General features: G+C 41.6%; 1 protein-coding gene and 1 long non-coding RNA gene across 10 annotated transcripts in view; one reads left to right on the plus strand and one right to left on the minus strand.

Moving 5' to 3' along the window:
- The window catches only part of LOC117235095 (gamma-aminobutyric acid receptor subunit beta), an 86,412-nt gene that overhangs the window by 34,102 nt on the left and 26,315 nt on the right, over window positions 1-25,995 (minus strand). For all 9 annotated transcript variants that reach the window (XM_033496815.1, XM_033496813.1, XM_033496819.1 and 6 more), the window contains exon 2: window positions 1,592-1,689. In XM_033496815.1, coding sequence (XP_033352706.1) covers window positions 1,592-1,689 — 98 coding nt within the window. The remainder of the gene's footprint in view (window positions 1-1,591; window positions 1,690-25,995) is intronic.
- The window catches only part of LOC117235106, a 108,749-nt gene that overhangs the window by 23,490 nt on the left and 59,264 nt on the right, over window positions 1-25,995 (plus strand). The window contains exon 2 of the long non-coding RNA XR_004493621.1: window positions 15,586-15,657. This is a non-coding gene — a long non-coding RNA (uncharacterized LOC117235106). The remainder of the gene's footprint in view (window positions 1-15,585; window positions 15,658-25,995) is intronic.

Raw genomic sequence — 25,995 nt, forward strand, 5'->3', positions numbered from 1 at the left:
TATTTTTCTCCGCTTGTTAATCTTTTCGTTACTTAATTAATTTGATCCTGTTCTTTTCGAATTTTCTATCGCAATTTCGCTCTTTTTTTAACAAACGGAAAGACATCTAATGTTTGCGAAGAAGCTTTAACATAAAACTGAAACGATAAAGTTCGCAGGTTAGTAGCAGTTTGTTCTCATTTTTTCGTCTCTTGAAAGATGTTTAAACGATAAGAAACTACGATCGAGTTAAAAATAATCCCGATGTAGCTACCATGAATGTTAGTGTGTAATTTTTAAAGCGAGATTTTCCAACGATAGTCTTCGTACGATCATTTCGATATTTAGAAAGGCGAAAGCATTGTTCACGGATGGAATGAAACTAATCTATAACCGTATGATTAATTCCTGATACTATTCCTGATAATATTCCATTTTATAATTCTAAATACGTAGCCATAAAAATTCCGTGGAAACGAGATGATTCGATCGAATTCTAATTCACCGATACATAAAATACATCTACGATTCTTTTTGAATAAAATGTATCATTAATCTCTCTGAGAAATATCACGCTTATCAAAAGTAGCTTGCTCGAAATTGTTTATCAACGGGTCAATAAATGACTGACGTAGAGAAAGCGAACCGCGAATGGCGAATTTTTCATCCTTCCGTATTCGTATCTAGCTGAGATTTTTCATCACACGGCCAAAGTACACGCCCACCAGAGGTTTCTCCCCATTGTCCGGAATATTCTTTTCTGTATCGTCCGCGACGAAAGAGTAAACGGCGTCAAAAATATTTCCCCAAGCGTTTCTCTATCCCTTCCGTGTTGTCGTCGTGCTTTTATCCCTTTGTCACGTACCGATCAACGTCTCCGGACGGTGTTCGTTCGTTATCACGGCGTTTTCACGGAGTTGGTTGGTTCGCGCGCGCTCGCGTTTCAATCGTTAAAATCGTGCCTCTCCTATTTCGAGGGCCGATTCTCGATCTTGGTCGATTTTAACTTTATTCCTTCGCCGCTCGTTTTTCCCCTCTCCCTTCGCGACATCTGCGTGTTCGTGTGGTTCGTTACGAAAACCACGTTTCAGCATCGCTATCTAGCCACTTTCATCGCGAATTTCATTCCATTTGGATCCAAGCACACGTTGCAATCTTCGTTCGATGTTCGCAGCGAACCAAGCGCAAGTTTCGTAATTCGTCGCGTCTTGAAAGCATCGAGCTTCTCGTTCGAACTTTCGAACATTCTTTTTATATAGTAAGAGAGACGCGTAATATATTAATTTTCAATGGCGATACTTTGTTCGCTGCGGAACAAACTCTCGGTACGCCCAGTCCGTGCAACGACTATCAGAAATGCGACGATTAAGCAGGTATATGCGAAAGTAATCGAACATCGTAGGCAAAACCTGATTTCTCTATGGATGGTTGTTAGGTTCGTTAGTCGGGGCAACGATAATTAGTCTGGCGGCAGCGTTAGTCGCGTCGGTTGTCGTTCCAGTGATTGCGGTTTTGCGCACGATATATCGACGCTACCACAGAGAGTGGTCGAATGATCAGACTATCGATAGGCAGGAGAGAGAAAAAAAAAGACGTCGTATCCTCTACTCACCTCCGTAGTTCGGCCTTACTCTTTTATCGTAACTGACGGAGAACGAGTCCAATATCGCGGAGATGTTGACGTCATTCAGCATACTGCCACCGCCGGTTCTGCAATATAAAGAGGATAACGATTTTGAGAAAACTTGCGCCACCGGCACACCGGTAAAGTAGTTCTAGAGCGGTATGAAACTGGTGGCACGAGACCAGCGTATACAACACAGGCCGGCGAATACTTTTAATATGACTGACGTGCCGCGAGTTACGATACAGAAGGGGAATGGGTACAAAGTCTGATGTTTAAGCCACGTTGAGGATATTAAAGTTTCATCCGCTATGGTGAAGTTTAAAAAAGAATTTTAGAGCCCTCTGTACGCGTACTTTCCGCGCGTACTGCGTTTTAATTATGAAAGAGCGATGCGACTATAAATTTAGGACAGCAACTTCTTTTTTTCTTTCGTATTTCTTTCTTCCTCGTACACGGTGAAACGAGCGTCCCGAGTAGCTCGAGTTGTTTATTTTTTGTTACCTTCCCCCCCTGCTCCTACTTTCTTTTCTTTTTTTTTTTGCTCCTTTTCTCTTATAAACGCTCGAATTTTTATGCATCAACGAGCAACTGTTTAGTCCGTCAACCGCATCTGTATATAACGTTAAACAGAATTGTGTGTCAAAGAAACGAGCGTGCGGTGGCTGATTCTCGTGGATCAACCGCGCTTGCCCGGTTAAACGAAAAATATGCTTTTGACGCTTACAAGCGGCTAACGCGTTTAAATGGCCAATGACGCGAAACGGCAAGAGATAATTATATTTCAGAGTCGATGCGCAAAACGGAGTTTGTCAATGAAATATTCTCTCTGCTCTATATTTTGTTCGATCACATGATCCATACGCGTACTCGTACACTGTCCTATTTTTCTTTCCTACTTTTATAATATTGAAAGAAGAAGGTTAAAGGACATTGGTATTCTTAATCCCTTTAAAATTCACGATATCCATTAAATGTTACATTACGCTCTTACATACTAACCTAATTAATACGAGAAAGAAATTCAATTCAATTTTAATTCCGGCGATTAAATTTCTGCCGTACGGTACTTCCATTTTCTTCCAATAATTATTTTCAAAGGCATACAAAAAAGAAAGACAGAAAACAGATACCTCTTTAATATCCAACGCTTAATAGCTTTTTAATATCCGAGGTTTCTCCAATAGCGGGTAATTTATCGTTCCCCTCTTATCTTACGTTTCCCAGAGATTTCCTCCGAGTGGAGAGACATTGTAACGGTTTGTGTAACGTAGTCGTGCACGATGGAACTTATACGTTAGCTTAGACACGTAAAATGCAGAACGTCTGGGTTTGACTTAACGGGTCAGCAGATATGGGCTCGATGAGCCAATCAATCGGTTTCGAATCAACGAATTCCATCGAAGGTACTCCGCTTTAACGAAAGAAAAAGGAAAAAAAGAAAAAACAAAAGAAAGGAAAAGAAAGGGAAACTTACGCTATTCTTACAAAAAATGTTTTAGTACCGTTGGGGATCGAAATCCGTAATTAGACGTTTGGTTTGATCATTCGATAGAGATCGTTCAACGGCCACTGAAACGATATCGTTTTAGCCGTTTCGCTATGTGGTTGTGATCTTTGCCGAGGTGTGGAAGGTAGCTCGATCGAGATACGCGCTGGAATAAATGACCGTACGCGTGATAAAGTTAACTTACTGATGCGACAATAGTGGGCGGTACCGAGGCTTTGCGCGGGCTTTAATTATCACAGATCAGTTCGGTGGTATCGTGGAAATTCGAGCGACCTTCCTTTCACTGTTAATCGATGCCTTGCTCCCGATTGCAGTTTGCGTAGTTACCGTATTTGTAGATCGAATGCCTCTAGAATTCGACATTCTACGTCTATGTCTATCTTATTAGGTCGTTCGAAGAGCGTCTTTCTTTTACAGACGCGTCTTTTACAACGACGCATCTTTATACAAACGTGAAATCTAATCTGTCGAACGTTGCGATCTTTATTTTGATAGAACAAAATGGATCATACGTAATTGGATAAAATAATATAAAATGTGCATCCACTATTTCCTTATAAAACGAAAGAAGCTTTTCGGACGACCTAATATATCGTCTTATATTCTTTTATCTGTTAATCTACTAAGGACCAACGTTGCGTCAACGCGACATTTCAGTTTCAATTCTTGTTCCACTGAAACCATTGTTCTTGACTTTATCGTTATGGGAACGTAGATTATGGATTCTGAATGATAAACTGTTCTTTTTTAGATCATCGAAACTTCTTCTTGTATTATTTATTTCCTCTTGGATCTGTAACTTATGTGTCAGAATTCTGCAAGGTATTTATTATCCTATATATATCTACGTTTTTTAATAATATTTCTCCAATGCAATTTTTACATATTACTCCACCGTTTGATCTTTAACGTTAGAACTATCAGAGTAATCAAAATCACTGATCGGTAATCTTTCATAGAAATTTTATAGACGTGTCACGGTAGTAACAAGCATTGATTATTATTGAATGAACTTTTGTAAAGTACGTACATGGACAAAGATTTGTTTTCTGATTTGTATTATGTATCCGTCCATGTACTTTTCATATTGTTTTCTTTAATATCAAAGTTACAGTTTAATCACGTATAGTTCTAATGTTAGTAGCGAATTAATCTCGCGAATTTTGTATAGTTAGTTTTGATTCGTTTCATCGCATAAGCGATTTTATATATCGATAAGTATCGGTGACATATCGACTGTAAGTGTAGAAAGTTTAAAGGAGCGGCTGAGAATGAAAGTCGAAGGACTCTGATTGATTCGACGATTGCGGGAATTTTGGAAGTTTCGAGAGTTCTGGCGATTCCGGAAGTTTCACGAGGCATTCTAGCGTTTTAGAGATCCTCGATGTCTCTAAGGAACACAGGAGTTCCAACGGTTATAAACGTATCACTGAGTTCCACTGCTTTTAACAGTTTAGGAAATAGTACTTCGATTACACTCGCGGTTTTCGAGATAGCCAAGTCCTAGGGATTCGAGAAGATTTAGAAGATTTTACATATCTCTGGAATTTCTCGTTCGGAGGTTTCTCGAATTTTACAATTTTTCAACGCTTGACACACGACGAATCTTTGAAATCCCTGGACTTTAGCATATTCGTAAGATCTTTCTATCTTTTGGAAACTACAGAACACCGAAAGTTCATGAACCAGAATTATCGAAATTCTGTGAAATTCTCCGAACTTAATGTTTTCGGTATTTCCAAAATCTCTCGATAGTTCTGAATTCGTCAATGCTTGTAATATCCTCTGAAACCTTTGGGATCAACTTGTCAGGATGGCCAGAGTTATGGTAATCTCTTGAAATCTTTAAAACCCTCGAATTCTCTCAGACTTTCGAACCTGCTAAAACTTCAAAAAAACTCCGTAGGTTCTTTCCAAATTTCTGAATTTCCCTTCCCACATTTTTATCTACATTTCACATTCTTACGCACTATTCACGCTAAGTCCTCTAAAATTATATTTCAACGTTCCATGAAATATTTCCATCGTCATGCAAACTCGTCAACTCCAATAACGTTTCTTTGATCGTACGCGTTGAGTAAATTTCATGAAAATCGTTCCAGGGTATTAGGATGTTCTTTTCATGTTCTGGCTTAGCCCGTGCGTGACAACGCTGACGATCCATCGACGGAATATCCGACTATCGTATAAAAGTGTCCTCGATGCATCATTTCCCCTGACATTCTATATGCGAGATTTTTCGATCAAACAACAGAACGGTAACCATTTTCTACATCATGGCGCGAGAGAGAAAGAGGGGAAAGAGGAGAGAGAGAGAGAGAGATAGAGAGAGAGAGAGAGAAATCAGGGTGGAACGCCGCGTGCCGGTTGGCGTTCTACTATTTTTAAAAGAGCTGGCTGACGAGTGCACCGAGCGGAAGTGCCTTTGACCGTACGTATGTACCTAGAGGAAGGGGAGCTGGACGATTTATCGAACAACTCCCAGAAGCCGCTGTGAACTAAATCTTGCGCAACGATATCTACGAAGAACTTACTAGCGGTCTGCGATAATAGGTCAGAGGTTAGGCGTATCGATTAGACGCAGATACCCGCTCTTAGAACAAGGGTGCGAATATCGCCGACGCTGTTACGAACGTGTAGATACACATTCTGCGTCAGAGTGCTGGTAGCCTCTTGTTTCGCTGGATAACACACGGGTAAAGCCTCGATTCATTTATATTAAATTACCGGGAGATGGTATAATTTCGGTACTCTCGTCAGAGCGTTGTTGCGTCCCTACTAATGAACATCTCGCGCGCAGAGAATACAAATACGTGATAATCGTTTGGCGATCGTATCTGGCGAAAGGATCGCGGATTCTCATAATGCATGTATATAATCGTTGTTCATCGTCGCCAGACGTTTAAAAGGATCGAAATTACGCGTAATTTCCTCCCGTTAGTATCGGTATTATAGAGAAAGGAAGGAAAAGAAATGGAAATAAAAAAAAGAAAAGGGAAGAAATATCGCCGGTGGAGAAACAGTACGCTGGAGGCGACGTTAATTGCACAGAAAGTGCCAAAGTGCCGTAAACTTCGAAGCACGGTAAATTCCGGCGGATTAAATGCGCTACGGAGTTCGCGGCGCGGAGTCACGTGTGATTAATTCGCCTGCGCGCCGCCGGGAAGTTTCTCTTTATATAAAACGTGGTCGTGGCACAGGTATTTCACTGATGCGCATGGCGAAGGAGCGGTACGAATTTATTTAAATTTTAGCCGGCGAGTCTTTGACGGATGGTTTTCAGCTTAGGCAGCCTCTTTTTTCCTACGGCGTTCTCGCTTCAGAGGAGACACCGCCTACAGGTCCCTTTAATCAACTTCGACTCGAGCGATCCGTAGTCTCTCGTTGTTAGCGGAGACAGGAAAAGGGCAGAGTGTCCTCGGCGGATGACATTTTCGATCGCTTGAAATATTCGGGAAGACCTCCGTCGGGATGAGCGACTGGTCTCATCCGGGGAGACCAAAGCGTGTTCCTTGTCGCGCATGAAACGCGTACAGGCCTGGCAAGCAGCCTTTTGCGAACTCCCTTCAGAAATGTCACTCGGTCGGCCATCTTTTCCTTGCCGCCAACGTCCCTCGCTTTTTTGAACAATTATTCGCGCTCGTTTATCGCGAGCGTCTTAGCGTTTACTTCAGCTGTTTCGCGCGTTCGTGCTATCGATGCATCCTGAATCGTTTGAAGATATTTTTGTCGTATCGTTGAGACGAAGAGTTTCTAAGACCAAAGGTTTGTTATACAAATGACATTATATGGTAAAAAAGAAGTCGAAAATATAGAATAAAAATTTAAAAAATTAAAAAAATAACGTCAATCGAGACAACGATCTACAGTGAGATCCGTTATAACGAGACGCGATAAAGTGCACGCGTACCGAGCGGAAATTCAAAGTGGATTTTCTCGAAAACAAAGCCTCAAACGAAAAATTTTTATTCTATATTTTCGACTTCTTTTTTCGCGTAGAATCACTCCCTTTCCGTTTGCACCACCAGTTACCGATCACCCTGTATAAATAACGCAATGAGTGGCGCAAATTTGAAAAAAATACAAGTTAATGGTAATTTCTTAAATGACGTGTGTACCTTCATTTGTAACGAAATTCTATGTTGTAGTAGATCTCAATGATGTCGGAAACGATATAAAGATCCTGTCATTTTTGAGATGTATTGCACCAAGTCGGTGTTATAATTAAACTTTCGCAAGAATTTCAGTGATGTATACGTAGACATTACAATTTCAATAGACACTGTAGGTTTAAAAAGTTATCACGCTTTAAAATATATTCCAAATTACAAGTTTGGAAATTTTCTTTACTGCACGATACTAATTTATTAATTTCCAATTTTAAAAACGACGTGTCTGTATCCATTTAATATACTATATACGGCACTTATTCGAGTATTTCGTTCACCGCGTTAATAATTTTTCTTGTAAAAAAAGGAGAAAGAAGTTCAAATAAGAAAGTTACCCGTGTCAATGTCAATCTAGGAGGCGTCGGACCGTGAACGGCGAGGTTAGTCGATGATCTGACATTTTGCAAGGTATGATACTGTCGGCGGGTGTCAGAGCATCTGCGCGTGGATAGCGCCTGTGTACACGTCGTGGGTTCCAAATGCGTCGTAGCCACATAACAGAAATGCCACGGGAAACAGATAGAGAAGTTATAAGAACGAAATCGCTATATGTCTTAGATGAAAGCAGGGGAAGTTATGATCGAATATCATTCGTTTCCGTTTTCGATGAAATGGAGTAACAAAGCTACCAACGAATGTCTTTATATCGCCCATTTTTATCATCTTCGCTCACCTCAAAGCGAGGTCTGAAATCTTATAGAAATAGAAATCAAAATTCATGTGACTTTTGGACACTAGCAGTTAGTCACTTCGTTGTTAATATCAATAAAATAATAGTGTTTCATAATTATTATCGGTAACAAGTTCGGTAAGAAAACGAGTAAATCGACGAATTAGAAATCGACGTAAGATTGTTAGACTAACTATGAAATATATTCGTCCACAGTGCCTATTAATACATCGTATTAGTATCGTTACATGATAAGAACTTAAATTTGTTGAGCTCGTGATTTTATAATTCGATCCAACGTAATTAGAATCTGAGAATCATGACGATTCAAATTCAACTAACTCGGACGCGTAGGATCTATCCAAAATCACCAGAATCCAAAGATCGCGATTTAATGAACCTAACAGTATGTTAGCCCGATCCGTGATGAATCTAACCACGTAACGACAGGTAACGAATCCAGGATCATCTCAATCTGGACTAGTATGGTATCAATTGTATATGTTGTATTTAGGATGATCCCAGCTAGATCCGCCATCTCGAGAGTGATTTGAACTCTATCTGTTTGATTTGATTCAATAGCAATTCAATCGAACGCGATCCGATGCGAGATTTTCAAGGGCCGTGGTAATTCTAATCAGGTTCTATGAATTCAGTATGATCCTAGGTGGGTCTGGCAAGTTGAAGCTAACGCAGATCCTATCCCGATCTATTAGGTTCGAAATAACTTCAGCTGCAATAATTCCAGTAATTCCGGAGGAATTCTCGAGTTCCGGGTAGCGTTATTCGAGTTTCATGATTTCGTGGTTGTACCAGTCATGCCCTATCAGCTTAAAATGGTATCTACCGGATATCGCGGTTTCACAATTATGTTCCTTCAAAGTGCGTAGGTCGTTTCAATTGGAAGCAAAGGTATGCATCGAATTGTGGTTTTTTAAGTATCGAAAAAATGTCGGGCTTTCAGTTTCAATGTTTTTCTCTTCTCAAACGCAGTGCTTTTTTTTCTTTCCGTGTACTTTCGACTAGTCGCGCTATTTCTTATTTCGTTTTCCGTCTGGTTGCAGTCGTTCTCATTTTGCTTTCTTTTTCTTTGGTTTCGAATCCCTTGCGTTAACTTACGTTTTTCTTTTATTCGTGGAATACTTTTCCAGAACTTGCACGTTGCGACAGCTTTATCTTCCATTCGTTGTTCCTTCCGGGTTTCCCTTTGCTTGCCAAGAAACAGGATGAAAAAGGAAGGAGATCAAGAGCGGCCGCAAAACATATAGCATACGTGGCTAGCAGTGTATCCAACAGTTTCTTTCTACTCGATCGTTCTACGAAATCCCCCATACCTCTTCTCGATTTGATTTGTGCTCGGCCTGGTACAACCAGCTTTATCGTCCAAGACAGTAAAATGCACAGCCTCTCGTGGCCGATTTCTTTCGTACGTTCGCCCCGCGATACCCTCCTTTAACTTCTGTTTAATACCATAATTTTTGAGGGGGAAATTTCTGCGCAATCCATTTTCCCGACCACGCCGCGCGTATCTCGATAAAACGACTCCGCTTTAACGACCCATGCGTCTTACAGGCGACATATACCATGCTTTTTTATTTTCTTATTACTTAAATACAACTACCTTTTTTATTCTCTTGAAATACTCTGCTTGCCAATGGAAGACAAGTGTTTCCCATTTTCACTTTGTCGACGTACAATAAGGTAGGGTTATTTGAGTCGGAAGGACATTCGAACGAAGCCAAGTCTCTTACCTTGTAATTTATTAAATTCGATTGCGAACGAGTTTTAGGCGATTTATATTTGAAAACAGATTATTCGACCTGTTGTTAATGGCGCGATAAACAGTGAGATATATCGTGTACTTACTTTGGACAGTTCTTCTTCTACGAGAATATGACTTTTACTCGTCAAAAGGAAATTGTTCGTTAAATGTTAATATTCTCATTGTCAATTAATATCGTCATCGTGTAATTGTCATACTTCGGTACCGCGTATATATTACTTTATTTCAAAATCTTCTTTTCTTATTTGTTTCGTTAGATTTTATATATCGTCTTATTGATATTGTCTTTCGTTGTACCTACAATACGCGATATTTTCTCGTTCTTTCTTTATTACGTTACCTTTCGGAAACCAACTCTACTTACTGTTAATTCCCTAGTTTCATTAGAAAAGTACACGATTAACTTTCATTTCTCAAGAACAAAAAAATGGTACGCTCGTATAAGTTGATTTATTGCAAGAAGTACACATAAGTACCAGCGAATGGCAAGATAAATGTAAAAAGCAGCGTTCGTAACATCATCGCGTTCCCGTACTTTTCGATCGTGGCTTCTGAACTTTCCTCATATACAACAAATTTGATTACTCTGTGGAAAGTTCAAGATTGAATTTTAAGTTGTTGAAGCTCCTGCGACTCGAATAATCCTCGCTGTATTTTAATCAATGGTCTTTGTTTATCCGCCTGTTCAATTACATCACCGTGGTAGAACGCCGAACAATCGTCGTTGCAAGTTTCGGCAACACCTACAAGCTGCGCAAGTGTTGCTGCACGGCCGAAGCCCCGCGGCCTTTGTCAAGATCTCTTCTCGCAATTAACAAGTTATCGGCGGCTACAAGACGTCGTCTGTTGGTCCTTCTAGCTATCGATCATCGTCTCGCCTAGGATTTTCCGGTTCTCCGTTCTTCTCGTCTTCGCCAATTCTTTCCACTCTCCCCTTTTCCCATCCTCTCCGACCATCGTCGTCCCTTCTCTTTATTCCTTTGCCAAACAGCCAACGTCACCGCGTATCGGTTATGAATTATTCATGATAAGCGAGCCGACGTGGGCACGAACGAAAAACCGGGTTATATTCTGGTCACCGGACGCTGTACATAACCGAGAGAAGAGGCGTGTGTGCGCGAACGAAAACGCTTTGCAGTGTGATTTACGCTAATTTCGGCACCGATTTACACGCTCGACCACAGCCAGGAAGCCGGTAAGTGCGCGGACGCATCCTTCCGGCCAGTGTCGCGTGTGCGCTTTTTATCGCCGCTCCGCCAACAAATTTCCCACCGTCGCCCTTCTCTCTCAGTTTGCCTCCCATATTTCTCTGTCCGGTTGTACGAGTCAGAATTAGTTCGCCGTTACCTCATGCTAATGAACGCGAGTGCTGATTAAATTTCTATCTTTTGCCCGTCGGTTAATATTCCTGGCAGCGAGCATGGCGCAAAAAGGGACGAGGGTGTAGCGCGCGGTAGAAGCATTGGCTGAGCGCGTGTTTTATTTACAAGCTCTTAGCGAATTCATTGCTGCGGCTGTTTGCTAGGTTTTACGAGAACCGACGGAAATGTTCTGTATTTTTAGCGGGACTCGAGAAATTGTTGAAACGACGTATCTCGAATGTCGGTCCTTTCTCTAGTGTCTTGCGTCATGTTTATTCTACCATTGCAACTAACAACGATTATAGTTTGGTTCTTTTTATGGATAATTTCTTATGCAAAGTTGATAGGATTGTTGTGTATAAAAATGTTTTAGAAGCGAAGTACGTTCGGAAGTGTCTGTTTTGCAGGAAAAATTTCCTAAACGACGCTGCACATTTTTCCGTTCACACGTTCGAATTGTACGACGAAACCGATTCGATCGCAGTTTAAGAATACACAAAGATATACAATGTCGTGTAAAAATTGGAAGATGGGTGTTATTTAGGAGAGACGATATTTGCAAAGATTCTCTTTACGCGAAAGATGCTTCACCTCACACACTGTGCGATGAATATTCGTTTGAAACACTTTTTTGTTCAATCGCTGCAAACAAATTGGACATCGTGGCAACAAATTCATACCGCTCTCTATGTATAAATTCAGTATGCTTTTACCTAAAAATGTCATCTAATCCACTGTTTTATCAACAACATCGAGAATTCTGTTTACCACAGCTGCACAGATAATCATTTTTAAATCCAGACTGTTTCTGGCAAACTGTTTTTTACGCAACATCCTCGTAGATATTCACGATTTTCCAGCGATGGAATAAATCGAAATATTCCCCGGCTGTTATGCGTATACACACGTTGGTCGTTTCTCAACGTCCGCGGCTGGTCTCCCCATCAACCCCCTGTTCTGTCCCTCTGCCTCTGCCTCTCCCCGTTGCCACATAATTATCAGACGACGCTTTCATTGACGTCGTGCGGTGCTATTTTCACGCGGCGACCGGTAATAAATAACGCGCGTAATGGGATCGGAAAAACGTGTTCACGGATGGTCGTGCAGATAGCGAAGAGAGAGAGAGAGAGAGAGAGAAACAGCCTGTGAAAAAATTCGAAATGGAGCCGGTTACCGATACAAGCAGTTGGATTTGAACACGACCGGATACATTTAACGTTGGAACGCGTCATCCATCGTTAAATCCATTTGTCACTGTCCAAATGAGCACGGTGTCCTCCTACCTCTTTTCGTGCTCGCGAATCCTTTCATCCTTCGTCGCTTTCGACGGCATCGGTGCGCGAAAATCTCACATAACGTTCACGAGGAATCGATCATGTACGAGGGATTAACCGCGTGCGCCAAAGGAAAACGTTTTTTGTGCGTTAAAAAATGTGTAAACGATGGTTCCAGAGTTTTAAGAATTTCTCTTTTTTCCTTAGCTTTCCGCTTATCCTTAGTTTGTTTGCAAAAGGCCTTTTCTCGTTTAGTTACAGACGACGAGTTTAATTTTTGGTAAATTTAGAGGCTTGCAAAATTCGTAACTTTAATTTCCAAGTAATTTTTTATCATGACACGGACGGCGGGAAGTTTTGTATTTGATAAACAGAAGAAGATAGTTTGGAAGTTTTGAGAATGTTCTTATTTTTTACTTGTTATTAATTTACTCTTCGTAAAGCGAGTAGATATTTTCCTGTTCAGTTATGACTGGCGAGTTTAAGGTTTAACGTTCGGCGAATTTAAGAGTCTCTAAAGTTCATCGTATCGAAGGATATTTGACATTAACGCTGTCTTTATGGATTTAAGCGTTCGCGATGGAAAATTTTGTTTTTCCATAGAAACGTAGGATGTCGGTATTAAGGCACTAAAGTGGCTTAAAAAAGCGACTGAAGCGAGCGGTGGTTGAAACAAAGATATATTTTTCACCGGTTACCTGGTAATGAAACTATATTTAATACGCTGTTACCTCGTTTACCACGTATTTATGGGCCCCGGTATAAAAAAAGGTAATCCTCCAATGGTTTTGAAGTAGCGTAAAAAGCATCGTGACTAATTTTGAGGAACAAAAGTATGTACGACAGCTTCATAGATAAATGCTCGCGATGTATTAAACCTCGTAACAAACGAATATTTGAATTTTCGAAACTTTTGTTAAAATCATCGAGCCCGTTTTAACAAGAGTTCGCTGATCGTAAGATTTTAAGAGCCACAGATTTCCTCGAGATTTGCTCGAAACGACTCGAAATCTTCGTCTACATCTCGTTGTACGTAAAATCTTCGCGTTCGATGACGCGACCATTTTTAACGTTTCCAAAGATTCCATAAGAGAGTGGAGCATTGTTCCCTGTTAAACGATGCGTTCAACAATACTCTCGGCTATTTCCGTTGATTTTTAATCGAACGGAAGACAATTGGCCGAAAGTCGGAGATGTAGAAAGCTGTTTGGAATATCGCCAAAGCGGTTCCGTGGCCGTTTTAAAATTCAATTAAAACGGTTACTGTTCCCCTGGAACGCATCACTTCCTGTACACATTCGGCGTTATTCGTTTTAATAAAGGCGCCCGGTGAATTACTCGCGTTGTCGGCCAACCAAGATTGGATCCCGCGGTAATTAAACGCCGAATGTGAACCGGTCCCGCGTAAGGTGTATAATACACCTCTCTCGCTGAACGTCGCGCGGAAGTATAATTAATGCACGTAGTAATACGTTTATTCCGACCATTTTCAACTGCCTTTCCGTCGGTACCCGTCATTTGTGCTTCCCGTTTGAATACATTAGGATAATCCTGAATTGCAGATGAACGGTTGAGAGGGTTAATCCAGAGTTATACGAATATGATACGCTCTGTGCTCCGTAAATCGTAACCAACTAAAATCGAGTTAGGGATACCGTGTTCTAGGAACGATTTATCTTCACATCGGTGAGCTACGTGTATATATTTCAATTTGTTACAACAAATTTTCACGCTACGTCACGTTTTCAACGAATAAATCTCTCTATCCCCACCTATTCAACTACGAAACAACGGTGTGCGATTACGAATTCAAGCCCCGTATCTCGGCTTCGTCGAATTAACGATACAACGAAACAGATGCTCGAACCTGGTTCGAAAATCCGGCCGCGTTTTCAGCGCGAATCCAACGTTCGAGTTGACACTTTGACGCAGAAATGTATTACACCCAAGGGGTGGGGGGAGGAGGAGGAAGACGAGGGAATGTTACGGTGCGGGTGCAGCCCGAGTTCGGGGCCGAGCGCGGCTTTCGATTTTTCCGGAGGAAATTAAGAGAGCGAAGATAAATGGAAAACCGTTCGCAAAACGGTTTACGTCATAGTTCGGTAGTTAGGATAGAAAAAGGGGGGAGAGGGTGAGAAGAGGCAAGGGGAATGCAGCATCCAGCAAAGCTTATCGACGCATCTGTGTGAGACTGTGTGCGCGAATTTGACGTCACCGGCCGCCCCTCTCGCCCTCGCTCCCTTTTCTCTACCCCGTCGGTGTGACGCCCTCTATGTGGGTTATGACGATAGCAGGGGATACGCGCTCGGTTAACCCCTTGGCTGTGTACGTATTTGGTTCAAGCTTGCGAAAACAGCCGCGTGCACGATGCGAAGGCATCCCCTGGCCAACTTTGCACGCGCATAAATACAGACACACCGTTACAAGGATAGACACACGCGCAGCCTTCAACGCCCGTGTGCGTTAATTTCCCGCGCTCCTCCCTCGGCTATTTCTTTTTTCTTTTTTCGTGTCCGTTCTCTTTCCATTCGTCCCTCTTGCAGCCTATTCTCTTTTCGTCCAGCCAGAGATCACTGATTCTCCGCGAATCGTGATTTCACCGTGAAACAACGTGAAACTTTGGAAAAGCGGGCGCGAACGACGGTGGAAAGTTTCCCAACCCATAGGCTGTGTTCGCGCGTTTCGACAAAAGCCAGACGGCTGCCTCTCGACATAACGAATTAGAGAAATTTTAACATGGCTCGACGAGCAAGCTCGTTTTTTAAACGAGTTCACGCGGATCGTGAAATTTTTCACCCATTCTTTGCCCTTTCTTCTTATCTCGTTTCGAAGCGATGTTGTCAAGGTGGTCTGTAATTAAAGAACGTTGATTCGAGTAATTTAAATGCAACCGGAGGTGCGAGCTTCCGTTACTTTGAAAGACGTAGCGAAACGCGACACAGAAAACGGATCAAGGAAAATTCCTTGATCCACTCGACGTTTATCGCTTGTGAGCGAAGAAATCGTGGCATTGGCGCGTGGGCGTTCACGACAGAAGAGAAATCGGACGACAGCGAGAGAGGCTGGATTCAGTTCTGGATCAATGAAAAACTTAATCTATTTGTTTCGCATGCGTCTAAATTTGTCTGTGTTCCTTTGTGTGATTGTTTGTGGGCTGAAGCGAACGGTAGGTAGCGCTCGGTTAATCTTCCTTTCATCCGTGTTTCTTGTTTCAGGTCGGCTTAAGGAGAGGACCATCGCAGTGTGAGAGCGTCGTCGCTTTCCAGGCAACCACGTCCGGTATTTAGGTAAGCGACACTGTTGCGGGCGTCGACGGACGATAAGAAAGACGGAGAAGCCCTATTAGACGAGCGACCCTGGCGGCGCTTAAGTCGCTATCAGTCTTGTCTGTGTTCTCGTTTCATCCCCTCTTTTTGTCCTCGGCCATTATCGTTTGACTTCAAATTAACCCGAAAAAATAACATTTTCCAGTGGCGTCCCGTTGTGCGCCATCGTTTTCACTGAAAGACGGAACGTTTCAACGGAGGAAAACATTCGAAACGTGCTTTCCGCGCGAAAGTTCGCGTGTTTGGTTTGTAAATATGGGCGGAACGTCGACAGAGAAAAGGCGAGAAAGAGCTTTCGAAACGGATTTTGCCGTCGTGGCGTTTCTTTAACTCGTTCGACGATACTTTCAGAATGTTCAGCTGGTGCTGTGCTTGACGTTATAGTTCATGGAATCGAACATCTGCCTCGAATTACGTGTTGCAGTGTTAATGAACGCTTGAAACGACACTTCGAGCGCTTTATAGGTTTTTACCGACTCTCTTATTTGAAATTTTGATATTCTATAGATATAGATTTGAGACAAATGTTCTAGAGAGATCTGTTAAAATGTAGCGGTATTGGATATATTTTCCGAACTTTTAGTTTCGCGTATATTACGATTAATATTACGTTTAGTTGAATCGAACGTTTGTTCCGACTTACGCATTGAAATGTTAACGAACGCTTGTTCGATCAACATTTCAAGCATTTCCGGAATATAAAAGAAGTAAAAATTCATTCGTTTTACAGTTTGTATATTTGTAAATAATTGAAGAAATCTAAAGAAGCATTCTACGAGGATTTCTAAAAAATTCACGAGCGAATACGTTGGTACTGCAGATGTTTTCTGTATTCTTAATTTCCGTTATAGATCATCGAATCCAACGTTCGAGTTTAAATGTCAATAACCACTTGAGCTCGAATTTCCAGCACTTTAAGAACTAATTCCTTAAAATTCTTTCATTTCAAAATTGATAATTTTATAAATACGAGAATCGGAGAGAAAAGATCGTAAGAAGAATTTGGGAAAAATTTGCAAACGAAATTACCACAGGTTTCTAAGTTGTTTCTTCTCAGAATATCCGCGAATCTTAAGATCTCTGATAAAGCCAGCCGCAACGGAGCCTCGGGATTATTTCCCTAAAGGGCACGGTTTAGATCCGGAAGCTTCTAATAGATTCAATTGCAAACACCTGGCCCGTGAAAGTCTCAAGAATCTCATTTAGGTATTGGGTTTGCCGCAGGGATATTCTTGGGTTTCTTATTAGGAAAGTGGAAGCATCGCTCTAACAACACCAAACAAGTTTTTTAATTATTGAAATACATATAGCGAGTCGTACTTCAGCAATTTTTTTTATCGTGAAACGCTGCTTTAACGAAGAATCCGCAAGAATTATCTAACAACCCTACTATCATTTCCAAAGAATCTTCGCTCATTAAGCCATTGAAATCTCTGCCGTGCCACTCCTTTCTCGAAATCTTCTTCTACATTTAAACCAGAAACCACTTCTACCAAACTAACTCGTATGTCAGCGAAATTAGGAACGTTCTTTGCTACAAGAATCCCGTTTTATACTGCGTAAAACCACGAGGATAGCATCCGTTAGAGAAATCCAGGGCGAAAAAAATCCCGAAGCATCCCCTTGAACTAATCTCTCGACGTTGGACGATCGCTCGATCTCAATTTTGTTTCGCGTGAATTCGTCGGTTGTGTCCAGCCATACTAACGGTCCTGCTCGTCCGCATAGAAGGACGAACGACGGGGTTGTATACGTCAAACGATTGCCGCGATGTAACGAAGACGAGGACCAGAATGAGAACGAGGGCGAGGGTGAGGGCGAGGGTGAGACACGGCTCATTAAACGTCGACCTCCTCCCTCGGCAAACGGACCGACGGTACAAGAGCTACACGCTGGAAATTGTTGTGCAAATACGACTACATTTATCCTGCAGCCTCTTGGCAAGCGCATATATTATTCAACGAGGAATACTGCGCCTTTCTCGTTCTCTCCGTTCAATCTTACCCCCGCGCGCGCTTCGTTTATTTTATTCTCCTTGTTTTGCATGGGCGTTTTAGACGACGAGCAGAGAGTCGAAAATCTCGACTCGAAGTCTCGAGAGTCTCTGGCCTGCTTACACCGTAGCAGCGACGTTGGCAACGTCTTTCACGTTGGATCGTTTCAGGATCATGGTTCCAGATACGATCACGCGCATACGGGTCGACCGACTTACGTGTTTTACGATGGAATCCACGGGACGCTGGTTTGGCGCGTGATAAACGCGCGCGCATGCTATCAAACATAAAATTAAGATCGCGGAAAACGGGACGCGTTTGAGTCGCGTCGGTCGGTGTACTCGCTTTTTCCCCCTCTTGCACGATACGTCGTTCTTTTTCTACGGGATTTGCGTTAATCCTGTACTCTCAGACTTGGTTGCGTCATTCTATCTTACACACGTTAGATCTTTTAATTTGCTATTTTCTCGAAACTCCTCTTTGTTTCTTTCTATTCGAAGTACGATTGTAAATTGCGAAGTTTCTCGATTTATTATCGATTCTCTTTGTTGTTGACGAAACGAACGAAACGGATCGCAAGTTTTACACCTGAACGAACGAGTTGGCTCGAAATCGAAATCGTACGCGATTGCAAGCTCGTCAATGGGGATGACAGCCGGCTCTTTATCGCCATTCGTCGCACTCTTGACCGTGGCCGTGTTCGCAGTGATGGACGTAAATAACGAGACTGCGCCAGTCCACATGAATAAGAGAGATCGCAGATACGCAACGAGACAACAAAGACACTGTTCTTGTTGTCCTTATTGCTACTCGTTGGCCTTTTTAGCCGTCACGCGTTTCACGATCACGAACGCGAACGATTAACCAAGATCGAAGATACAACGGTCGTCGACAATGACTACAACAACAAGAACGACTGCCACGACGACAACGACACGCGGGGCCGGGCCGGTTCGTCGGGAACTAACTTCTCATTGTCTTTATTGCAACTCCATGGTCGGCTTATCTGCGGGACACGCGATGTTCCCAAGAACTCTCGTAGATAAGAAGTTTTTCGTTCAAAACAGCAAAGAACATCTTCGTCGTGTTATTGCTATGATCATCGTTACGGCTGCTGCTTAAAAAAACTCGCATTGTCCGCGGAATACGGCAAAGAAAAAAAAGTCTCCCTTATGGTTGAACCATTTTCGGTAGACACGTAATTGTCGTAGTTTCCCCTCAGCACGTTCCTTCGTCCTTCTCTTCGTTCTATGCGCAAAGTTTTCTTTTATTAATCTCTCTTGTCTCTTTATGCCCTCCGAATCCTGTATTCCCGTTGATTTTCGATTCAATGGCGTGTCGATACTTTTATCATCGTACAAAAGCTTTCTCCGTTTCGATATTTATCGGAATATCCCTTGAAATTAAATTTCTCTTGGAACATCGTGAAAGGGGTGGAAATTCCGTTACGTCGAAGCTAGAGGCCAACGAGAAAGGATCTGCGGGGATCGAGAACGCGCGAAGAAAGTCGCCGGACGAATTTCAAGGAATAACTCTTCTATATCGTGGTGGTGGCGGTGGCGGGGGCGTAGGGACCATCGGGGGTAGGTTTTCTCATAAAAGTTTCTCGGCCGAGTCGACGGCGCCGTCTCGTATTTCGCTGCAAGTAAATTCTCGTTGTCCTTATTACGATTCGTGGTCGGCTTATCCAAGGAGCACGCGATGTGCCTGGGAATTTAGATAAGCATCCCTTGGCCTAGACCGTACGAACGTCGGAATCGGAACTTGTACACGACTTCCACCTCTCTTCTGAAACCTTCCCCGCATCGTTTCTCAGCCAGGTCGACTCGTTTAAAGACGGCTATTAGACGGTGGGCCAAGGAACGGCTACCATGTATTTCTCGGGGTAGCTTTAAAAATGCATAGCTACCACCTGCGGGGACGGCGTACGTGTCGTTCGACGATGAACTTAGTCGTTTTTCTGCGTTAAACGCGAATTACTATGTTGGAGACTTACGTTGGTCGTAGGATGTAGCCCGCCGTGCGAATCGGTTTATAAACACGTCTGTTACTGATCCAATTTTCGTTATCTAAGTAACGTTATATAAGTAGCAATGCAACGAAGTTCAATATTTACTTATAAATTCGAACGAAAATGAAGTATCCAAAATTCACTTCATAGAAAGATTCATTTCGTAGAATAGTACTCTTAAGATGTAAATGATCCATTCTTATTATACTTATGCATTCGATGTTCATCAGCTGGTTTTGAAGCTCAGTATCAAAACTTTGATATTTCAATGAATCGAACTGCTTCCAATTGGTAATCGAACGGCGACAGTCAGAAACTTTTATCGAATTCTTGCAAGAAATTTGAGAACATTACACCGAGTTACGGATAACGAACAGAATTCCCATAAATGTTAATCTCAGTTTAAAAATAATAGAGAGAAGCGATTCCAAATAAATGGTATATTTCTGACAAGTGCTTCTAAACCGGTGTTCGATTTTGCCCGAAGGTATTTATCGGCGGCTTGAATTTGTTGTGCTTCGATTCCGATGTTTCTAAAACTACTGCTACTCTTTTGGAAACGTTTGAAATATCTTGCGCCTTGTTAACTTTTAAGCAAACTTATGCAACTGAACAAGTTGTTGGAAAGTGTTGAGAACTGTGAATCTTAATCGCCGAAATAAATGTATAGGAACACTTGAATTACACTTAGAATTGATATCAAAATAGTTTCAGATTTATTTGATATGTGATTTACAAGATATTCGTCGATACACATTTGCACGCGTCTCAGAACTCTCTTTGTCTCAGTATCTTCTTTATCACACTACCAACCGAACAGTTGCATTCTTCTGTTTTACGAGACGCACATACCCCCCACACACTCATACTCATATATGTGTGTCACTACTACGCGGCTAATCTAGTGTAGTCATATCTCAACAGAAAGCAATAGCTAAATATCGCTATTAAGGTATGTATAATTTTGTGTGCTAGACTAGATTGGCCGCGTAGTAGTGACACACGTATGTGAATATGAGTGTGTGGAAGTATGTGTGCGTCTCAAAAGTAGATGAATGTAACTGTTCCGTTGGCAGTGTGGTATGGAAGATGATGAGACAAAGAAAGTGCTGAGAGTGCAAATGTATATCGACGAAGATCCTAGAAATCGTTTATTAAATAAATCTAAAACTATTTCAATATGAATTCTAAGTGTAACGTTCGTGTTCCTTTACTTTTATTTCGGCGATTAAGATTCACAATTCTCAGCAATCGCGAACAAAAAAAAAAAAAAATGAAGATGGCACATAGAAAATAACAAAACTTCTGTTTCGTTCAATTTCGAAATGGAAATGGACAATTTGGATATTTTAACTATAAGAGAAGAGTACAAATAACAGAAAAGTACTCGGATCTGTGTCACATGCAGTGTACGTGTTGAAGCTACTAAAGGTCGCTTCTATGGCTCGTATAATTAACCAAGATCGATGATACCGAAGACGCGAGGCGACCAGCAATATCGGTTCGATGAAACAATCTTTGATGATCGACGCTCCGATGTGGCGGGAACAGTGGGCCAGTTTGCTTTTCCGCCTTTGCTCGCCGCAAAGTTTGTTTGCTTTACGTAGGATGGAAAGAGTAATTATCGTTCTCGCGAAGATTCAACAATCTGTTCCGTTCCTTTTCTCTGGAGCTGTTTGGAAATGACACCTGGCGAACGCTTCTGTTACCAATCATGCAAATATCTTGAATTCAATGGTCCTCCCTTAGATTCTCTTAATTCAATATTTTTCACGCGTATAGCGGGAAAAATCTTTCTATATAGTTCAGTTCACGCTTCTGATCAATTGACGGTGATTTAAATATAAAAATGCGATAGTGTCTTGCAATTTCATATTTTTATAAACGTAACTAATGGAATGGAATCTAAATAGAGATATGTTTCGTCTAGCAAATACCAGGTACTTTATTTCCAAAACATTTTCCTGTTCGCGAAACAGCAACGAATCGTTTTCGTCGCGACAATTGGCATTAACATCGCCAGTAGCAGGACATACGTTGCAGCCATAAAGAAATGTAGCGATGCAGAACGAAAGCGTCTTCCTTATCGCTCGACATTTTAACGATAACACAAAATGTATCTTGCTTTACTGTACGTTTCGTAGACTGAACACCGGCATAGACGTATCGCCCCGTCTAATAGACTACGCTTACGCTTCTATGAAGCGACGACTCGCAAATAGTGGGCCATAACTTCGCTGATTCCTATAAAACTACCTGTCTAAATCGAAGTCAATTTCACCTGTGTGAAACGAACGCGAAAGAGGTACATTCCGGGCGTTCACAGCGATAACAACGCGGACAAGAAAGATCGTTAGAGTGTCGACTAACCAACGTCGGGTCGCGACTCGACGCAACAACGATGATGGGTGCAACGAGCACGCTGCAGGGCGTTTACCATTATCTAATGGACATGCCAGTCGAATGCAACGAGCCGTTATTCTTACGTCTTACGCTGGTTCCTCGTAGCCAGCAGGGCGTAGCTCCGTTATTAAAGTCCAACCTCGTTCACAGCTTGGAGACTATAACCGGCTAGATTAGCCGGCCGCCCGTTTCTTACGTTAGAAATGCCAGTCGACCGGGTTTATACAGTCGTTTACGCGTTTCACGCTGCTCCAAGGAAGCTAGATGAAACGCTATAAATCCAGGTTGTATCGTTTCACGCTTGGAAAGCTTAAAATGCTTTTTCCTTTTTACGATGACAGGCATCGTTGCATGCCTCGATGCTTCTTGATCATTTTCGCCGTTGAAGTTATGTTTCCAGTCTGTAATTTACAGACATAACGGGCTTGATGTAGTCAACAAGGGTGGAGAACGTTAGGTTCGTTTTGTAATTGTGTTGCGACGTGGATTTATGAGTAGTTCAGACGATGTATGGTTGAGTGAAACATCGCGCAACTTGTGTCACGTTTTTGATGGCTTCGTTTGTAGCATTCGTCTTCGAGTTCTTTCAGTCATCGTCTGACGTCTGGATCAGTTCCCTCTGATTTCTTTATTCTACGAACGATAGGAAAGAGACGAAGAAAAATTGAATTTTATTTAGATACGGCAGTCGGTATTTGTCGGTATTTCTAATTACCACATCCTGTGTCTTAAAAATAACGATCAGCGAATTGTGTGTTTGGAAACACGAAGGAAGGAATAATCTTATTATCAGCGACTGACTGTTTGTAAATCTTTCGTGATAATAATTCGTAACGCTCAATATACCGAGGAGTTTAGTTTATCTCGAGGGGAATACCCGACTTTGAAAGAACTGGTCGTATTTTTGAAATATCCTCGCCTTGAAATATCACGAATCGCAGTTGTTTAAAAGTTTGTTCGACAGGCATTAATCAGTTATCTGGCGGAGCATCTGCAAGCAAAGCTGTAAATACTAAACGCACGGCGAGCAGAATTTTATCAACGGCCGTGAGAACCTGGGTGCCGACTAACGATAAGTCTGGTCGATCGGTCCGTAGTTGTAATTATAGCGTGATTTAATGGTGTTGGAGATGCGCGGCCGAGCTTAGAAGAAGCGGGATAAAGGCGGACAACTGTTATCGACGATAATGACGTATGGGTCTTCGTAAAATAGAGCGTGCACGCGAAATCACGATGATTTTGACGGGAATTGGTAAAGCGTGAGCTCGCGATCGATAAGCAATAAGCAGTAAATCGGGACTGCGCCTCTCTTGCAGCATGCAAATCATCCGAGGGCCTCTAATAAGTGGCTGCATAGCTAGAAAGGAGAAATTGCGCGATTTCGACCCGACGCGGGATTATGCATCGTATATACGTGCTACTGTAATCTTGGCAAATAACATTTTTCATTTCGGCTTCGGTTTTTGCCCGAAGAAATGCAGCTGTGGCACGCTATCATTTTTTCCCCTTCGCTCCGTTTTCTCCGATTCTCTCTGTCGATAATATCGTTTCCAAGTTTTTCATTTCCTACGATCGTTCTTTAATGGCAACTTTACCAGTTCTTGTTGCTACGTTGTTACGGTGGTAATTGGACTGTGAATTTTTATGCAAATTCGTATTTTTCTGTGTACGGTCGAACAAACTAAAGCCGAAGATTTGTACCGTTAAGTACCATAAACACCCCATTGGCGTATTACAGTCAAAGGTTTTCTCGCATAGCAATTTACCAGCTAAAAATATCATTGAATTAGAAAGAATTGAATTAGAACAAGTTCTTTTCTAAAAGAGAATGATCAATTCTCTTTTAGATTTACGTATGTCATTAATAATATTAAATTGTATAAGAGACCACAGCGTTCTATCTTAAATATTCCATACATTTTTGTATGTCACGTGTATGTTCTTAAAATCTGCGATCTAACGATAAATCATACGTCGATTACGAAGGTAATAAAATAATTACGAACAATATCGTATTGTCAGGAAACGATTCGATTTTTCAGCGTAGTTTACGCAGTTTTAAAAATATTTCATACAACGATGTAGTATATAATGCTAAAAGATTGCGTATAATGACCTGTTAGAGAATTTCCAAGTTTCTGTTATATCGCAGCTAGCCGCGTGTTTCCACGAACAGAACACGGTCGTTCCGTGTAATACTTAATTAACTAATACACACGTTGTTTCTTCGCCCGCGTGAATGAATATTAATTAACGAGCGTTCCTCGGTTATTTGTGGAACACGGCTACACAACCACAGCCGCCGATGCATCGATGCACAGTGTTCGCTCGCAGCGTCGCGTCGTCGAAACCCGTCTTACAAAGTTCGAACGATTTGCGAACTGCAGTTCCACGCGAATGGCGTACCAAGACCTTGTCATAAAGTTACGCTTTATCGTGTTTCCCCTGACATGAACGCGGCTTACTTCGATCTGCCAATCACGAGTTCGGCTCCTGGAAACGCGAAGCTACCCGCGTTCGTGCCAGGATGTACAAAATGAAATCGACTCGAACGATCGTTCAGCCTTGCCTTCGTTTTCAAGCGCTGGACGAACAGCCAAACTTCCATCGTTTCTTCTCAAATTAGTTCCATTCTTTTTGATACGATATCAGATTAGAAAGAACGCCATCGTTCTTATTACGTTTTGCTAAAATATTCAAATGTCGTTAATTCGTTCGTACTCGATACTGTGCGCTATTTAATTCAGACAAATTATCAATTAAATACAGTTTAATAATACACGAGATAGGTAAGCGATCGTCAATTAAATCGATTGCATAAATGACGAATACGTTACAACTTTGATTATCCGAACCAATCGTGACACAATTGCGTTTTCATACGAGGAAAGACCATTTGCTTCGAACTATTTTATAAATATCGTTTCGCGAAGAGAAACAAAAACTGTTGGATAAAAATTGTGATAATTTATTTCGCTTTCTATGCTCGTTTTCTAATTTTTCTTATAGAGGACCATTTGCAAATTTCTCGCTAATCGATGTTCCGATAATCGACCGTTCTGACTCTGATAATCGAGGTATTACCGTATATTTGCTTTCTTTAAAACTATTTTTAATTTTAGTGCGTTATGATTTTCGTGCAAAAGAAATCCTTGAAAATCGACAAAAGAGGATAATTTTCCCATGGTCTAAAAAAAAAAATTTCAATTTCGAAGGAGTTAACGCAAGAAAATACTCGAAGAAGTAACAAAAGAGAATTATAAAACGACTTGATCGCGAAGTAGCGCGAAAGCTTCGTTCTATAGTGACATGGAAACGTTTGTAATTTATTTCTGTCGTTCCCGATAGGGCAGGTCAAGTGTAGAGAAGAAAAGGCAAAGCGGTGTGTATCAGGCCACTTCCGATAAGCATAGCCCTGCAATTGCCAGCAGCTTACCTATATGGTTGTTCTAACACGCAATGAAGATCTGCGTTCACGATAACGGCCACTTTAGATTCGCTTTTGCCTATTCCTTCTCTATTCAGCTATCCTCCATTCGTTATATTACACATCGACAGTGCCATCATGCGGTCTTAATTTCGCCATAGGAACATTGTCAGTCTATGTCCATTCGGTCCTTAACGTTGATCTCTTTAGGTTATAGCGTATAACACTAACGGCCGTGTATAATTCGTGTGTATCACGTTACATTTCCATAGTGGCACATAAATTTTTTTTATTTCTGGAATACGTGCCACTAGAATTCCAACACGTTCTAGAAACTTGTAGAAGGTTATTTTACACCCTGAAATACTTTTTCCACACCTTTTTCCTGTAAAACCTTTACTTTCCCGCGTGTTCTGATTTTTTCTACTTTTTTCTTTTTTACGGTGTCGCTTATTATTTTCATT

This window comes from Bombus vosnesenskii, unplaced genomic scaffold (genome assembly GCF_011952255.1).
Source record: "Bombus vosnesenskii isolate JDL3184/JDL3185 unplaced genomic scaffold, Bvos_JDL3184-5_v1.1 scf7180000013314, whole genome shotgun sequence".
NCBI lineage: Eukaryota > Metazoa > Arthropoda > Insecta > Hymenoptera > Apidae > Bombus > Bombus vosnesenskii.